The sequence below is a fragment of the Ictalurus punctatus genome, chromosome 14 (assembly GCF_001660625.3).
Source record: "Ictalurus punctatus breed USDA103 chromosome 14, Coco_2.0, whole genome shotgun sequence".
In the NCBI taxonomy this organism is placed as follows: Eukaryota; Metazoa; Chordata; class Actinopteri; order Siluriformes; family Ictaluridae; genus Ictalurus; species Ictalurus punctatus.
This window is the reverse complement of record NC_030429.2, coordinates 10,641,960-10,658,015: the sequence shown is the minus strand read 5'-3', so window position 1 is coordinate 10,658,015 and position 16,056 is coordinate 10,641,960. Positions and strand designations below refer to the sequence as shown.

The 16,056-nt window shown below is 39.5% G+C and overlaps 1 protein-coding gene across 1 annotated transcript in view; it reads right to left on the bottom strand.

The window, feature by feature from the left end:
- abca1b (ATP-binding cassette, sub-family A (ABC1), member 1B) overlaps window positions 1–16,056 on the bottom strand; it is a 34,827-nt gene that overhangs the window by 9,186 nt on the left and 9,585 nt on the right. The window contains exons 6-31 of the mRNA XM_017485569.3: window positions 14,968–15,089; window positions 13,906–14,097; window positions 12,288–12,377; window positions 9,627–9,867; window positions 8,349–8,488; window positions 8,098–8,214; window positions 7,755–7,949; window positions 6,985–7,190; window positions 6,702–6,878; window positions 6,391–6,613; window positions 5,432–5,653; window positions 4,647–4,965; window positions 4,363–4,537; window positions 4,120–4,251; window positions 3,797–3,936; window positions 3,576–3,713; window positions 3,255–3,475; window positions 2,324–2,399; window positions 1,939–2,177; window positions 1,790–1,841; window positions 1,566–1,685; window positions 1,315–1,463; window positions 1,089–1,213; window positions 643–741; window positions 254–538; window positions 10–148 (exon numbers count right to left, since the gene is read on the bottom strand). Of these exons, the coding sequence (XP_017341058.1) occupies window positions 10–148; window positions 254–538; window positions 643–741; window positions 1,089–1,213; window positions 1,315–1,463; window positions 1,566–1,685; window positions 1,790–1,841; window positions 1,939–2,177; window positions 2,324–2,399; window positions 3,255–3,475; window positions 3,576–3,713; window positions 3,797–3,936; window positions 4,120–4,251; window positions 4,363–4,537; window positions 4,647–4,965; window positions 5,432–5,653; window positions 6,391–6,613; window positions 6,702–6,878; window positions 6,985–7,190; window positions 7,755–7,949; window positions 8,098–8,214; window positions 8,349–8,488; window positions 9,627–9,867; window positions 12,288–12,377; window positions 13,906–14,097; window positions 14,968–15,089 (4,334 nt within the window). The remainder of the gene's footprint in view (window positions 1–9; window positions 149–253; window positions 539–642; window positions 742–1,088; window positions 1,214–1,314; window positions 1,464–1,565; window positions 1,686–1,789; window positions 1,842–1,938; window positions 2,178–2,323; window positions 2,400–3,254; window positions 3,476–3,575; window positions 3,714–3,796; window positions 3,937–4,119; window positions 4,252–4,362; window positions 4,538–4,646; window positions 4,966–5,431; window positions 5,654–6,390; window positions 6,614–6,701; window positions 6,879–6,984; window positions 7,191–7,754; window positions 7,950–8,097; window positions 8,215–8,348; window positions 8,489–9,626; window positions 9,868–12,287; window positions 12,378–13,905; window positions 14,098–14,967; window positions 15,090–16,056) is intronic.

The following is a 16,056-nucleotide window of genomic DNA, read 5'->3' as shown; positions in this document are numbered from 1 at the left end:
CCAGCTTACCTTCTTCAGTTGGAATATTTCCCTCACTCGAGAAATGGCATCGTCAATCTCCTCAGCAGGCGGGAGAACCTGCGTGCTTCTGGCACCCAGTGAGAACCCACCATATCTGAACTCATTCACCCAGACCTTGTTCTTCAAACTTGAAAAAAGCAAATGTAGCAGCATTAAGACTTTGCAGAGAAAGTATTGACAAAATGAATGACTGAGTGCCACAGAATATCTGAAATGTTCAGACAGTTATTACCTTTTGCCAATAATTTCCGCATAAGTCTTCACCAAGTAGTCTGAGATGTTTCTTCCAGTCAGGTTTTGAAGTGTGTCCCTGTCACTGATCTTTATCTGCGGAGGTGGAAGGCCTCCAGCACCAGCAGGGCATTCTGGGAGCATCTTCTTCTTGCCATTACAGCTGCACTCACACTCTGGCGATGGGTTTTCCATGGTCCAGTTTTCATTCCTGAACACCTCCCACACATTTTCTGTGACCTCTGGTATGGACCAATCCTCATCACCCATTGTACAGGGAGCATTTCTGCAGGCATGGTAGCAGAGGGTAAATTTAATCATTCTGGATATATATGGATTAAATATGGTCTTCATTAAATGTATTATTACTTGATATAATGATTTACTCACGGTATTGGTTCTCCTTCCATGCAGCGTGTTCCAAAGCCAGGGTCGTCTGTTAGTGCGGAGAGTAACTTTTGAGTGCTGGCATCTTTAGGTGCATCGTTGCTGTTAGAAATAGTGAGCAAAAGTCTTCATGTTGTGACACAGAGTTTTGCATCTTTGTCATTAGGATTTTTCCCCTTAAAATATGGTATAAAGATCCTGGCTGTAATCATTTCCCTTTATCGGGTATTAGAAAGTGTGTGAAAGGGATGCTTATTAAGCACATCATGATCACTTGGAGTCTCTATTGTAATCATATATAAACCATCCCTATTTAAATATATAACATGCTGTATATTAAACTGTATATGTATAGGCAGAAAATAGCAGTGAGTCATTCTGATAAAAAGTGCTTTGCTGATAATGGAGTTTTTTTTATGCTAGATTAGGTGTACACCAGTGTTAAGTACCTGATAAAGGTAACTTGATCCTCATACATCCATGGCTGCAGGGCAAGACTGGGGTATTTTCCAAAGGGGGGGACAATAAGACTGAATACCAGGGCGATGCACACAAATACAGCAGGCAGAACGATCTACATAACAGAACAGAGCAGAAATGAGTCACACAGCAATACTAACTCTAAATATTTATTGCATGTTTCACCATCAGATTCCAGAGCTATCCACTTCATACCTGGGCAAAGAAGCCTTTCCTGGAACGACGAGCATACAGGAATCTTTTCCACAACAAGGCCACAAACTGCTGTCTCTTCAGGGTCCAGCCCTGGATTTGGTATGAACCTTTACCATCAGTGCTGCTTAAGTAATCAGTTTCTCTGGACTCTAAGGAGCAAAAAATGCACAAATGGTTTTTGGTTGTAACAGTGGCTTGAAAAACAACAGAAAATTCCTTGGCAAGATTGAACTGAGAGTAATAAAATGTACCTGGGTCAGCATCAGATTCGTTGCAGTCAAAGTTGTCATCCTCAGTCACGGGTTTAAGGCAGCTCTGGTGATCAGCTCCAAAAGCATGTCGTCTGCGCCTGCGTATAGGGAGTGTGCCATCTGCGCAGACACAAACAGGAGAATGAGAAGCGTTATTCTCACATTTTTTCATGTCTTTATCTCTGCTTTAAATGATCAGTGAAAATTACAAGTGAAAATCTTACCTGACATCATTTCAGTATCAACCCCACTGTCCTCTGCCACTTTCAGGAAAATCTAAAATGATAATAATCATAATAATAATAATAATAATAATAATAATAATAATAATCTGCTTAACTGATGGGTATTAAATATATTTTTATTGAAGTACCTCTTCAAGTGTGGTGTCTGAAACACCATAACTCGAGATGCCCAAATCAGCAAGGTGGTCATCCAAATCGTGTAAGAGATCAACAAAGGCACCATCTTTAGCCGATTCATAAGGCAGGATGTAGGTGATCTCATGTCCCAGATCCTCCACCATGCGTGCGTTAGGGACGTGCTTAAGGATCAGACCTGAGATTAGAGAGATGTCTGCAGGAACAACAGGTGAATCAGTCCACGAGGTACCTGCGTGTACATTCACAATCAGATACACAATGGGTTAGTGGTTAGATTAATATCTGGATTACAATTAGGATTAAGGTTTTATGTTAGTCTTTTAAATGTCAGTCTGGAAATCCAGACCTCAGGCTGATCAGAGATTAAAAGCTCACCAATAGCTGTGGCAGCATCGCTCTCTTGGTCGCTGCCCAAACCAGCATCTGAACTGCTCTCCGTGTCTTCTTCATCCTAAAACAGGTAAATTACTCAAGCTTAGAATTGTAAAGGTACTGGATGTAGGTAGGAAAATGTTATCATAAGGTACTTGCGGAGAAACATTTTAAATCAGTGGTTTTGCTGTGTGGATTAATCTCACTTGTAAGTACAACTGCAAGTGCTTACACTCACAGCTGTGTCTCAAACAGGATAATACACACTTATTAGTATACCTAAATAGTAAAGACCCCAGAGGCATACTGACAAACTATTTAGTTTGGAAGTATGCTTTTGGGATGTGGTCCCACATATCTGAGGATTTAATTAAATGCTATCACAAAAACATTATAATAATAATAATTAAAAAAAAGCTTTATTGTAAACATTGATATAATTGTCACATTTACTGAGTAGCAGGTGAAAGTTCAAAACCTTTCAATTGCTCTTCTGTAATTTCACACCACAATGCTGTATAGACTCCTGTCTATCTGCATAGGAGATGAGTCCACATGTCTGCAAGACGGACAGATGCAACTAGCCCACTAACTCTAGCTAGCTATAAAATACAGGACAGAGTACAAAACTATCACCTCTGATTACTTCTGATGTGTGAATTTTTATTACCTGATCTGTGTTCTCCATGCACTTTATTATGTATTCTGTGCATTTTGTATTATAGCGTGCCAAAAATGTTAGAACGTTAGTCAAAACACAGAAATAAATCACTGGCTATCGTTATCTCTTTAGCAAAAGAGTGACTATCATTCACTCGAATCCGGCCAATTAGAGAATATATCAAATAAATGCCTTATCTCTTCAGCAAGAAAAAAAAAGGTAAAACATTTGAAATATTTGTCCTATAAATATCAACAGAAGAAATCTTCTTACCTTCTTGATATAAGACTCAGTGGTGGTGGAGTTTCTGCTGGAACTCAGAGAAGCTTCTGGTTCCTTCTTTACCAGTGTCAAATAGTATCCAGTTCCCAGGTGAGTTTTTAGGAAGAGAGAGGAGCCCACGCAGCATAGCTTCCCATGAGAGATGATGGCAATACGATCACCCAAGATGTCTGCTTCGTCCATGTGATGAGTGGAAAGGATGATGGTTCGGCCTATGGTACAATTTGCTTCTTAACACTGAGCTTAATTATTTTATTATTACTTGACTGAAAATGGAGTACTCCTATAATACTATTAGAGATTGAGGCAAACCTGCACGATATTTCAGCAGGAGGTCCCAAATGCCCCTGCGAGCATAAGGGTCCACCCCAGCAGTTGGCTCATCCAGAATGACAACCTTTGAGTCTCCAACAAATGCAAGGGCCACTGAAAGTTTCCTCTGCATGCCACCTTTGGGAAAGCAAACATCATTACCACTTAAGTCAAACAAGTCTGTGATAGTTTTTATCAATTGTAAGGTCAATTCCACCTACCAGAGAGCTCACTGGTTTTGGACTTGCGTTTGTGTGGCAGACCAGTATCATACAAGATCTGATCCATCTCGGCCTTCACCTTCTTTTCAGAAAGGCCTTTAAGTCGTGCATAGAACCAGATGTGCTCCTCTACCGTCAGCCTAAATACACCACATATCCAGTTAGGATCTCTCAGAGAATGCTTCTAATAATTCTTAACTAAAAATTTACTTAAAATGTGGCTCAATAGCATGAGCGGCACAGAATGCAGCTGCAAATATTAAATTATGATCAAATGTAAATCAAAAATGAGGTCCGTTATATAAAGAATAAAGAGCGCTTACATGCTGAAGAGGACGTTGTGCTGAGGGCAAACTCCAAGGCTCTGACGGATAGCACTTAGCTCTGACCGGATGTCTTTGCCCATGATGTACGCTGTACCAAATGTTGGTGGAAACAAACCAGTCAGGATGGACCTGAAACATTGAATAACACTCTGTTCATGAATTGTCAGTCTGTTGTATTGCACTTTGTGTTAAAAGGCAAAAAAAATGCTGTTGTTTTAAATTCATCTGTCATTTTCTTACATGGTGGTAGTTTTTCCTGCTCCGTTGTGCCCCAGAAAGGATGTAATCTGACCCTCGTAGAATCCCAGTGTCAGGTCGTCCACAGCAAGCTTTTTGCCATTCCGATAGACCTTCACCAAGTTCTTAATATACACCCCCAGGTCAAGATGAGTGGGCTCTTCCTCAATGCACACAGCTTGAAAATAAAAAAGAAGACTACTGTTGAGAAAAATTGTACAGCAAAAAAAAAAACAGTTCAGAGTATTCCTACTTTGTTAATAATGTTATGTTTATAATGCCCTTACCTCCTGCATTTGCCTTCTTGCCCTGTATTGTGGGTGCCTGATTTTGCTCTCCTTCTCCAAACCAGTAGGACTTGGTGAATGGGAAGTACCATGGTCTGGGAATGCCATACTGACCAGGAAACACAGCCTCAATGTACCAGGTCATGACACCATAGAGGAAGGCGTCAAAGTACATCAGGATAATGGCAGTAGTGAGACTGTAGTCATCCCCTTCCATTGGGCTAGAGATGAGGTTGCTCCACTGGATCCCCACTCCCTGCTCTTCAAAGAGGGCAAAGTACTCACAGCCGAACCCAAAGGCCACTGGAGAGAGTATACTCTGCAGATAAAAACTCAGAGTTAGCTCAACTTATCACAGTTATTTTAAAGTAGCAGTTATTCGTTTTAGAGCCCTTTGCAAGGGGGGGGGGGGGGGGGGGGGGGGGCGCTAATTTCTGGGATGGGAAATTATTACACAGATGCCTGGAATAAGGTAAGTGGCCAGATCCAAATTTTTGTGAACTCAAATGCCATCCTAAATAAATAAATGCAACTTTAGGGGAAATGATTTGGGTCAGTATATAATATCTTTAATCTACGATTACAGCAGGCAGCCTCTGTCACGTGAAACATGGCATAGCAGCAGTGACCTCATCTGTACATAAACAAAGCAATTAGGAGAGGTTGATTTGAGCAAGATAAGATAAACGATCAAGATTGCTCCTGGAAAAGATACAAGGTTGTATACAGGGTGCACTTTGCTGCACTGTCACTGCTAGGACGTGTGCTGGTGGTTGTAAACTCACAGCAATAACTTTAGTGGGAAGACCCACGTAATCCTCCCAGGCCACACACAACACGTAGGGCAGATAGAGTGTGAAGTAGATTATTCCACCGCATGCTGCAGCCAGGTTTGCCCGGGAAAATGCTGTGCTGATTAGGAAACACTGCATGATAGTGACCACAGCGAAGGAGCCCAAAAAGAGGAAGACCACACCAGGGTCACTGTAGGGAAGCAGGTTCCCCATCTGCAGATAAAAAACAATGATATATTTGTTTATTAATTATTTGTGATGTTGTTGATCATGTAGCCATGCAGACTCATGACAGCAGTGTGTTTCGGATACATGTTAATCATCTTGTTCATCATATAATCATAGGATTTACTGGTTATGCCTCCAACTATTAAAGGACATTTTACAGGGATAAGTAAAATGGTAACTGGCACACTTATATAGTGCTTTTATCCAAAGCGCTTTACACTGTGTCTCATTCACCCATACCAATGGTAGCAGAGCTGCCATGCAAGGCACTAACATGCTATCGGAGGCAACTTGGGGTTCAGTGTCTTGCCCAAGGACACTTCAGTATGTGGAGTCACGTGGGCGGGGAATCGAACCGCCAACCCTACGATTAGTGGAAAACACACTCTACCACCTGAGCCACAGCTGTCCCAAGTATCTAGCTGTCAGTATAAACATGAGTGTTTAGTACTACTGAATTAGAAATAAGGTAATAATCCGGAGAGGTAATTAGCCCTCACTAAACAGTCATAAAGATTATGGAGAATTAGGTTATATAAATCAGCCTTTTATCTTCTGATTTATATTTCTACAGGCAACTTCATAAAATCTCTTCAACACATACTAGATATTACAGCAATAATATTTTGTTCTTTGTGTGTCTTATGTAGACAATGTGAATTAATTTGATTAAATTTGTCTTGAAATAGACTAAATGTTATATATATATATATAGACAATACCTTAAGCGCAAACACTAGTAGTCCAGCACTCATGAGAAGCGGGATGAGACTGCTGATAAACCAGCTGAACCATAGGATACCATTGTCCAATCCCATAATCCTCATGGTCTCCTTGAGGCGGGCCTCCTTCTCGTAGACCACGCTCTTTATTATAATAGCCACAGAGTACATCCAGGCTAGGGTCATGAAGAGGGGCATGGAGCGACTCATCACACGCAGGAAACTACAGAGGTTAAGGAGAGGAAAAACAATACCTTTAGAATTTGGTCTACAACATGAGAATAGTGACAATGATTTGTATAGAAACGTACATATCGTCGACATAGCATGGGTAAGGCATCTGCTGGATGTAGACTCCAGTCTTCTCTTTAGTTCCCGTTACAGCTCTGATGATGCTCTGTTCTATAACATCCTGGAGGTAGGAGAAACCGCCCCAAACGTACCGCAAGTCCTCAAATGGGTCAGCTCTGGGGCCAGGGTCCCAGTACCTAAAGCAATGAAAGGATTAGTTCACAGAATATAAGACCAATCACTACCACCAAAAGTTGGTATGTATTTAATGGTTGAACTTAAAATGTATATATATTGACATACGCATCCTTGATCTTGTTGGTGCGCTCCACATTGTCAATGTCCATGCGGATTTTGTAGTTGACATGGGGAGGAAGCTCTGAGCTGTTTAGATCAATATCGGGGAACACAATTCCAGCCCAGAACTTTCTGTTATCTAGCAGACCAAGAGATTCATTCACTAACTTCTCCTCAGTGCTCACAGGCTCTAATTTATCCAGATTCACACACTGTAAAAACAGACAATGATTCAGAGATACATCGACAGATTGTTTTTAAATAGCTCTAAACTGATTGTACTGATTATATTTGTTTTTTTTTTCCTGACAAGTATTTGTGGTTGTTTGTTTGCAAGGCTAGCTAAATGACATCTTCCTCTGAAAGAAGATGGTTCTTCTTATGTATAATGATAAAGAGTACCAGACTATTCATTAAAATATTCATTTTAATATTCACTCATCCAGAATGGTGCTTACTAGTTGGAATCATTTGTTTATAATAAAAGACAGGCATATAATTATATAATTTTGTCATAAATAGTGATCATATAATTTGGTGTCTATTTAGTAATGTGGATAATCTTCCTGTGTTGGTCTACAGAAAAGATTTCCACTTGCTCCTTCACTTTCACTTCTTCATTTTATCCCAAGTCATACGTTCATGTGGTCTGCATGTTAGCCAACAACTTAGAGGTATGAACATGGTTGTGAAAGAGGAAGATTTCTGAAATACGCATGTAAATGTCTATAAAACAAAAAAGGGGGTTGGAGGAATGTACATGTAATTAAACTGACCTCCATGAAGCGGGATATGCTCATAATAGCTTGATCGGTTTCATTGAAGACATTTCTCCATGTGAATGCTGTACCAGGTGGACGAGTGTCCTTGGAATGCTTGGTCAGGAAACTGCTAAGATCCTGCACACTCCACTGACTACCACTCAGCTTGGCACTGAAGAAATAGGCTGTAACATTGTTCTGTAGTAACATCTGTAAGCAAAGAAAGCAAACAGTTACAGGTTACACCTTGACATACAACCACATTGTACCTGGTTACTGTATATAAATTTGTCTCTATAGATGAGTTGGTGATGTGCCCACCACTGGAGGGTACTAATGAGCAAAAGGTCCAACATACCCGCACTAGGTCCACCTCTTCACTGTTCTCCATGAAGTTCCAGACCTTGGGCCTGGCCTCTTCCCACATCCCACCCAGATCTCGGAGAATTCCCAGCTCCTGAAATGTCCTGTTGACCTAAATCACAGAGAAAGGTATGCAGAGAGAAATTGTTCACCTTCTTCATTTTCCACTGCAGGTAAAGGAAAATATTATAACATAAATCAATAGCTTTCTTTTTGTATGTTGCATTCAGTGATAAAGGTGTGTACCTCTTGGATGATCTTTTGTGTGGCAGGGGTGTGAGGTGTGTACAGAATCTTCCCCATGAGCAGAGGCTTCAGTGCTCTCCAGATCATCCGAGAGATGGGGCTAGTCTCAAGGTTCTTCATTAGATTGTTACAGTAGGGAGCTGCAAGAGCATCATGAACAGAGATTTACAAAATACGATCAAGATAATAATCAATAATAATTCAACCACAGCACTGTTGACTTCTCGATTCTGATTGGTCGGAAGTTGTTGACTACTGTGACAGTATTGTTAGCTATAATAATTCACACCATGGGTTTGTATTAATGCACTTGTTCTGATATGTAATTGTTTCTATATTAACAGCACATTCACAGGGAAGTGTATGGTGAATGTTCCACTTAATCTAAACCTATTAATAAACACGTTAAAAATATTCTTTAACAATGAAAAATGTATATTTGTATATTCAATAGGGTGAAAATTTCTGTAATGAGATGTTTATTTAACATTTATTGAAGCAGCCTCCAGTGTCAGCACTTTGTAACAGAATGAGTTCAAGCTGTAACTTTTAAGTTTTCAACCTGGAAAAAGTCTAAAGATGGAGAAGGTTGCACTTTGCAGTTTCTCTGTAATCTCCTGATTTTTTTGTAGAAAGTGAGGAAATGGCTGCTTATAGCTGTGATGATGGGAACCAACTTGTTTCACAGACGTTCCATAACATTAAATGTAAATATATATATATATCCATCCATCCATACATCCATCTTCTATACCGCTTAATCCTTTTTCAGGGTCACGGGGAAACCTGGAGCCTATCCCAGGGAGCATCGGGCACGAGGCAGGGTACACCCTGAACAGGGTACCAATCCATCGCAGGGCACAATCACATACACATTCACACACCCATTCATGCACTACGGACACTTTGGACATGCCAATCAGCCTACCATGCATGTCTTTGAACTGGGGGAGGAAACCGGAGTACCCAGAGGAAACCCCCGCAGCACGGGGAGAACATGCAAACTCCACACACACAGGGCCATGGTGGGAATCGAACCCCCGACCCTGGAAGTGTGCGTGCTAACCACTAAGCCACCGTGCGCTAAATGTAAATATATTGATTATTTATAACAAAATTTCTATAACTATAACAGCAAGTCCCATTATGTTTTATTCCTTACACAAACAGCTGTAGTAACATGTTCTGTATAGCAGGATTTATAAGCTTTATGCGTCCAAACTTAATGAATTTTAGAAAGAGACATCATGTATAAAACTAAATGGGGAAACTGCTTACTGCTCGTATTGTCGTAGACTGAAACAGGTTCCTCATCGCTGCTGTTGTAGTTGCCAAACATTGCTTTGAAGTTGCTGTCCTCATACCAGTTAAGAGACTTGATTTTGAGGCCACCACCTTCAGGGTGTCCACACACTATTCTTGAAACAGCCTGGTACATCTGACTGGGTGAACCAGTGGCATTCTGGGTCAGGAAGAGGATCTCATTGCGCAGGTCACTCCAGCTCCGCATGCTGGCCAACTGTCAAAAGATTATAGGGTGTTAGAGGCCTGAAGGAAACCAATGCTAATGAAACTAAGCCAACATGCATGAGAATTAAAGCAAGAGAATTCATTTTAAATAGATATTTAAGTGTACATAGATGTTCTTGAGATTTGTTTATGTCTGTTTTTATCTAGAACATTCCTCATTAAAAGGTAAGACTCTGTTTATCCCTTCTGTTGCTATAGACAGAGATTTAATATGCAATAACTTATTAAGGGGAGTGACAGTCCTGAGGCCTGCCAACCTAAAATTGCCAAGTAAATACACCATCTCGAAAAGCTTGTTCTGGCATTTGATAGTGCAAAGCTTCACAGGATACACTCAATACAAAACAAACTATGGCTGCAGAAAATCTCCACACGTCAGGTGAAGTTCATACACTTTGACCCAACTACAAATATTCCTTCAGTCCCTGTTTCCCTGTTTTCCTTACAAACTCCTGAGTCAACATAAAAATGTGTCATGAGTCAAGTCAAACAGCAGAGGAGTGAAAAGTAACTATCAGTCATTCCCTTTAAAAAGGGAGGTGTGGTGCAGATGTACATCATGTGAAGTGTTAGCATTGACTCAGAGAACCACATCAGTAAGCCAACCTTTCATATGCTTCCAATTCTGTAATTTTGTAAAAGTGCACCAGCAGAGGAGGGCCTGCAAGAAGGAGGGGAAACAGGATAGCGGTTCTTGGACAATTCCAGAACAATACAGGTTTGCTGAACAAACAGATATAAAGAAAAGAGTCTCAAAAAAAAAAAAAATCCAGAAAGTGCAAAAATACTTTTTATTCCAACCAACGCCTGATTCCACTCATTAGATCACTTCATCTTGGTCATTAAACAACTAATACTTGTGTTTTTCTGGGCTGAAATTCTGCAGCAACATTGGTCCTGTGTTCAATGAATGAGAGAATACAGAGGAGCTTTTGTTTAAGCCCACAGATCACAGATTCCCAAGTAAAAGTACACTCTGTAAATGCTAGTTGCATCCTTGGTTCAGGAATCCTCAGCTACTCTCTTTTTCTCTGACTCTTTGTCTCTGTGCTTTTTCAGCTGTGCCTGGTTGTATATCTGTCCAGCTGAGAGTTGAAACAACTCTTCCCCCAAATGTCTCTGAAAGTACACAGCATGAGTTATATCCAGACACAATGTGACACTTTAACTGCTGCCCCCAGTGGCTCAGACATTACTGGCATCCTTACAGAGAGACTCCAACTTTTATAGATTATCCTAACACACAATCAATCCTCAAAATGAACAATAAAAAAACGAATAGACTGGAATATGTAAACTATGTAGATATAATGTCTGACCATAATACTTTAGCTGATTCTGAGGCTGCATACTGTGTCACTATGTACTGCATGGCCTTTGAAACAGAATGTACTTATCAGTATGTGTGTGGTATTGTACAGTGGTTAAGACAGTGAACAGAAGATTGTGAGTTCAAATTCCAGCACTACCAACCTGCCATTGCTAGGCCCTTAACCCTCAACTGCTCAGTTGTATAAAATGAGATAAAATGTAAGTCACTCTGGAAAAGTTCTGCCAAATACTGCAAATGTATGAATACAATGGTACATCTGCCATATTGGCCTTGTCATGTAACCTTTGATGTCTTCATAAACACAAAAAATCCAGATTAAAAACTGAATTAGCAGTTTAATTTGGGCAGTGTTATCAGGCTGAGGTTAACTTGGCCGGATTACGGTTTCAAACGCCATGACAACTGTTTTCTTGTTTAAACCTTCAAGTTAACAATTTATTTGAGTATTGTTAAACAAGTCCTGTTTAACCAAGGTTTAATACTTAAAAAGAGCTGACATGCTGTCTTCTGCTACTTGTTTTTCTGAGCTTGTCCGAACCAGTCCCATTGCATTATGGGATTTTTGACTCACGTAATGTCCATTGGTTGCCATCCGGGTATTTCTCACCTACTGAGAATTCAGACATACTACCCCTCTAGCGTACTGCTTTTCGCCTTCTGTGTAGTATAGTAGGACGCCATTTCGGACACAACCTCAGACCTCAAAGGGAAGTAGACACAGAAGAAAAGCGAGCATTGTGGAAACGGGTCCACAAGCAATAGCAGGAAAGGCCTCTATTAAAAGTTTTATTCCATACATCACTGCCACTGTATGTCTGAGATCAAAACATCTTATTGTTTTCAGTCTGGTTAAAGGAACTGCCCTTTTTCAGGCTAAGACAAACATATACACACACAAGATCATTTACACTAAGTAGATCAAATAAGTGTAGTCTCAGACTCACACTTTGAAAATACCATAACATACCATAATATCATAACACTGCATGTCTCGGTGTGTGCACATTTTTTTCTGCTGTTGCAGCATCAAAGCGTTTTAAATTGTTTCTAATTAAACCAAACATAGTTATTATTACCTCCACAGCTACAGAACCCAGGCTTTCCAAGAGGTTGTCTGTGATTTTGGCAACTTGCCTGGTGTCATTTCTCTCAGGTCTTATGTCTGACTGCAAAAAAAAAAAGCATATATAGTAAGGCAAAGCGTCCACATCTGACCAAATCAACACCATTTTGCTTAGAACGGAGAATACACAATCAGTTGAATGCAAAATTTTACATTCCCTTACAGCAAAATGAAGATGTTTAAATTGAATGTTTTAAAATTAAGATATATTTATTAAGATTATTAAGATAAGATACACTTATCCCCAATTATATGATGCATGTAAGAGCTAACAAGAGCTAATTTTTTTTATAGCTACAGCTTAAAATGTCAGGGTGATCCAGACTGCTTTATCAGCATATTATCTAAATGATGAGGCAGTACAATCAAAACTTTTTGATTAGTATCTTAGTGACCCTACAAGAAATTAAGCCATAAATGCTGTATAACAGATGTGATGCCATTCTTTTATATACATGCTGTAAGGTTTGATAGAAAATACCACTGCAAGTCACTCATTTATTTCAATTACATTTTTTTTCCTATGAGAAAATTGTTATCCCAAAATCCTAGTGATGAGTCACATTCAACATTTGGTGATGAGCGAACTGTTGGAAAGAATATAATGTTCGTGGCTTTATAATTAATTGACAAAAAAAACTAACTAAAGCTGCCATGGCACGCTATAATCTCCAAACTGCATCTCCAGGCTACATGTTAAGGTAAGGTGTGTAAAGAATTCAAGTCAAAACATGTCTAGTCCTCTGCATGTTCTGAAAGGCCTTGCCCCCTTTCCAGCCCACTCTCTTTCTTTGTACCTCTCTTTGTCTTTCACCTACTCTTTCTTTGGTTCTGTACAAAGTGCAGATTAGTGGTTGAGTCACCTGGTGCAGTGTCTCATAAACAGCTGTGGTCAGTGAGATGCACAGAGGAATATTAAAGTTTCATGATTAGAGGAGATGATAACCTGTTCACCCTGTTCTATCTGGTAACCTTGAACTGTATAACAGTGTATTTTCTCCCTTTATATACACAAACAAATGAAAATGAAAAACAATCTAGTTAACATTTTTTAAATGGAGAAGTCTGCTCAGGGTTCCAGGGATCCTGAACAACCAATTAGGCAATTTCTTTACCCACAGGCTATTAAAGTCCTTCTGAATCAGGATGTTGGATGGTCAGGATGTCTCTGTTACAGTTGTAATTGTATGCAATATCCGTAATATGTGTAATTCCACAACTATTGATTGCAACAAAACACCATTTGGTGAAAAAGCACTTTACAACTCCTCATCTTAGCTCATAATGCCTTTGAACAGGACTATGTAATGTTTTGCTAAAATAATGCTGCACAATAAGGACCCAGTTTTCCAAAGGCTCATATTTCCTAAAAGTGAAAATCATTTTAAAGGGTAGAGAGATTATTCAATTTGATTCTAAGTGTACCGTTTAACAATGATCTCTTGTGGTACTTCTGTTTCCAGATAAACAAAGTTGACAAGGCAGATTCTTCCTTCTACTGTGGAAAGAGCTACTGCTTTCCAATATATTTCTTTTCTCATTTAAACTTATTTTTAACTGAATTTTCTTACCCTTAAAGGTCTAAAGAAGTCCATATTGGCCAGGAAGTGTTCCTCAGCTTGATTCAGCCAGCCCTGAGATGAGCTGCAGATAATGTTGTGGGTGAGGTCTGCTACTTTCCTGTTTGGGAAAGTCACGAATTGCTCCAGGGTGGACGTGTTACACATGGTTCTCAGATGTACCCCATATCCTCGTGTTAGCACCTGAAGCCGGATAAGAGCAAAGAAAAACCTGTGGTGTGAGTCTAACTATGAGATTCTCCACCAGTAAAAGAGGGAATATGTGTGAGCATGTGGCAGAGCCACATACTGTGTAATATTATACTGTGAAATACTGTGTAATATTATATAGAATATACAAATGCAAGCAAACAACTGGTGACTCTGTTATGCTGTAGGGAACATTTATTTTGCTGGCATGTTTTGGGTCCACTTGTCCACTTAGAGGGAAGAATCACTGATCACATGTGTTTCTATCCTGATGGGAGTTGTCTCTTCCAGTATGACTCCACACCCATCAACAGGACAGTAGGACTCACTGGATGGTTTGATGGGATGAAAATTATGTAAACCACACTGTATGGCCTTCACAGCCACCAGATCTCAACCCAGTTGAACTCCTATGAGAGATTCTGAAGCAAAACTCCAGCTGAAGGAATATCTTTAAGAAGAATGGTTGTCATCCCTCCAGTACAGTTCCAGAGATATTTAGAGCCTACACAAAGGCATGTTGAAGCTCGTTTGGTAGCTTGTGCTGGGCAAACAGCTTATTATGTCGCTTTATGTTGGTTTTTCCTTTTTGTTGCCCCTCTTTAACAGGAAATGGTGCCAGACGGTGAATGGCCATTTGCTGAATATTTTATTATAACTACTCTCTAAAGCTGATTTCAGAGTGGTTATGTTAATAATAAAGTGTCCCATAAAAATAGTGAACATGTATTTAATACTGTCTGAATATCCTACTTGAAGAGAAAAGGGCATTAAGGTTGCATTTTATTAAATAGCACATATTATAGATAATAAAACTGCAACATTATGTATAAAACTGTTTAGTCTAGTTGTCTCACTACTCACCTTTTCCAGGTTCACTTCTGCCATCAGAATCTCCTGTACAACATTATCTGTGAGGGAAGCATTTTGCATGAGGAAAGTAGACAGGGTCTCGTTGTCATTTAGGAAGTCTTTAAGCTTGAAACCTGAGAAGAACAGAATTAACATGTTTTAACAATTGCTTTCATCATCAATTGGCTGAAATTTGACCAGATGTGATTTTTTTTTAAAACTGACCCAAGTACTCATTTCAACATTCATTCAGGAAGTTTAACTTATATTTAAATATATCCCTTTTTCAATTACATCCCTTTCAATGGCATTCCTTCCACATCCCTAAGCCTTTGTTGTTATACATGTAGACACATGCTGAATGCGTAGGTACTCAGTGAGGTGTAGGACCTTTGTGTGCTCCTGTTTCCTGCTCCTACATTCTGGATTAGGGTTCGTTTATCCTTTAAAAGTTCAAGTGCATGCCCCAGCAGGTAAAGCCCGGCAGTACACACCAAACATAGGCCTAGTCACAGGAACATTTAACATGTCCTCAGTTCAAATAGTAAGTGACATTCTTTGGGGAAATAATAAATCTAAAAATCTAAAAGAACAGCACAAGAAAAAAAGCTTTTTTAAAATGGTTAAAAAGCGTTTGTTAAAGTATAAGTGTATAAATGGGCCAACAAAACCTGTCGGATATTGCCGTGGCCAAATTGTATTATTATTATTATTATTACTATTATTTGAACAATAACATACTTAAGAAACCATAAATATTTTTCACCAAAAGTTGGAATATATTTGTGGAATTTTTTTTTACCATGCCTTGGCTATCTTCCTGCAAAAGTGCTAAAAACCTATAACCTGGCTTACAAAGTGTGATATCCTCACACAGAGAATGATGAGGTTGTTGGATAGCTACTGTATGTGCCATAACGAAATGGACATATGCGTAATAATTCACTTTGTGCTCTCTCTCTCTCTCTCTCTCTCTCTATATATATATATATATAAACCCTGTTAGTTCACATGATTGGACAAATGCTTCTTGTAGCAATGCCGAATGATAAAAACCCCTAAAGTGACACTCTCAGGAGTCACACCTCGCTTCAGAAAGTG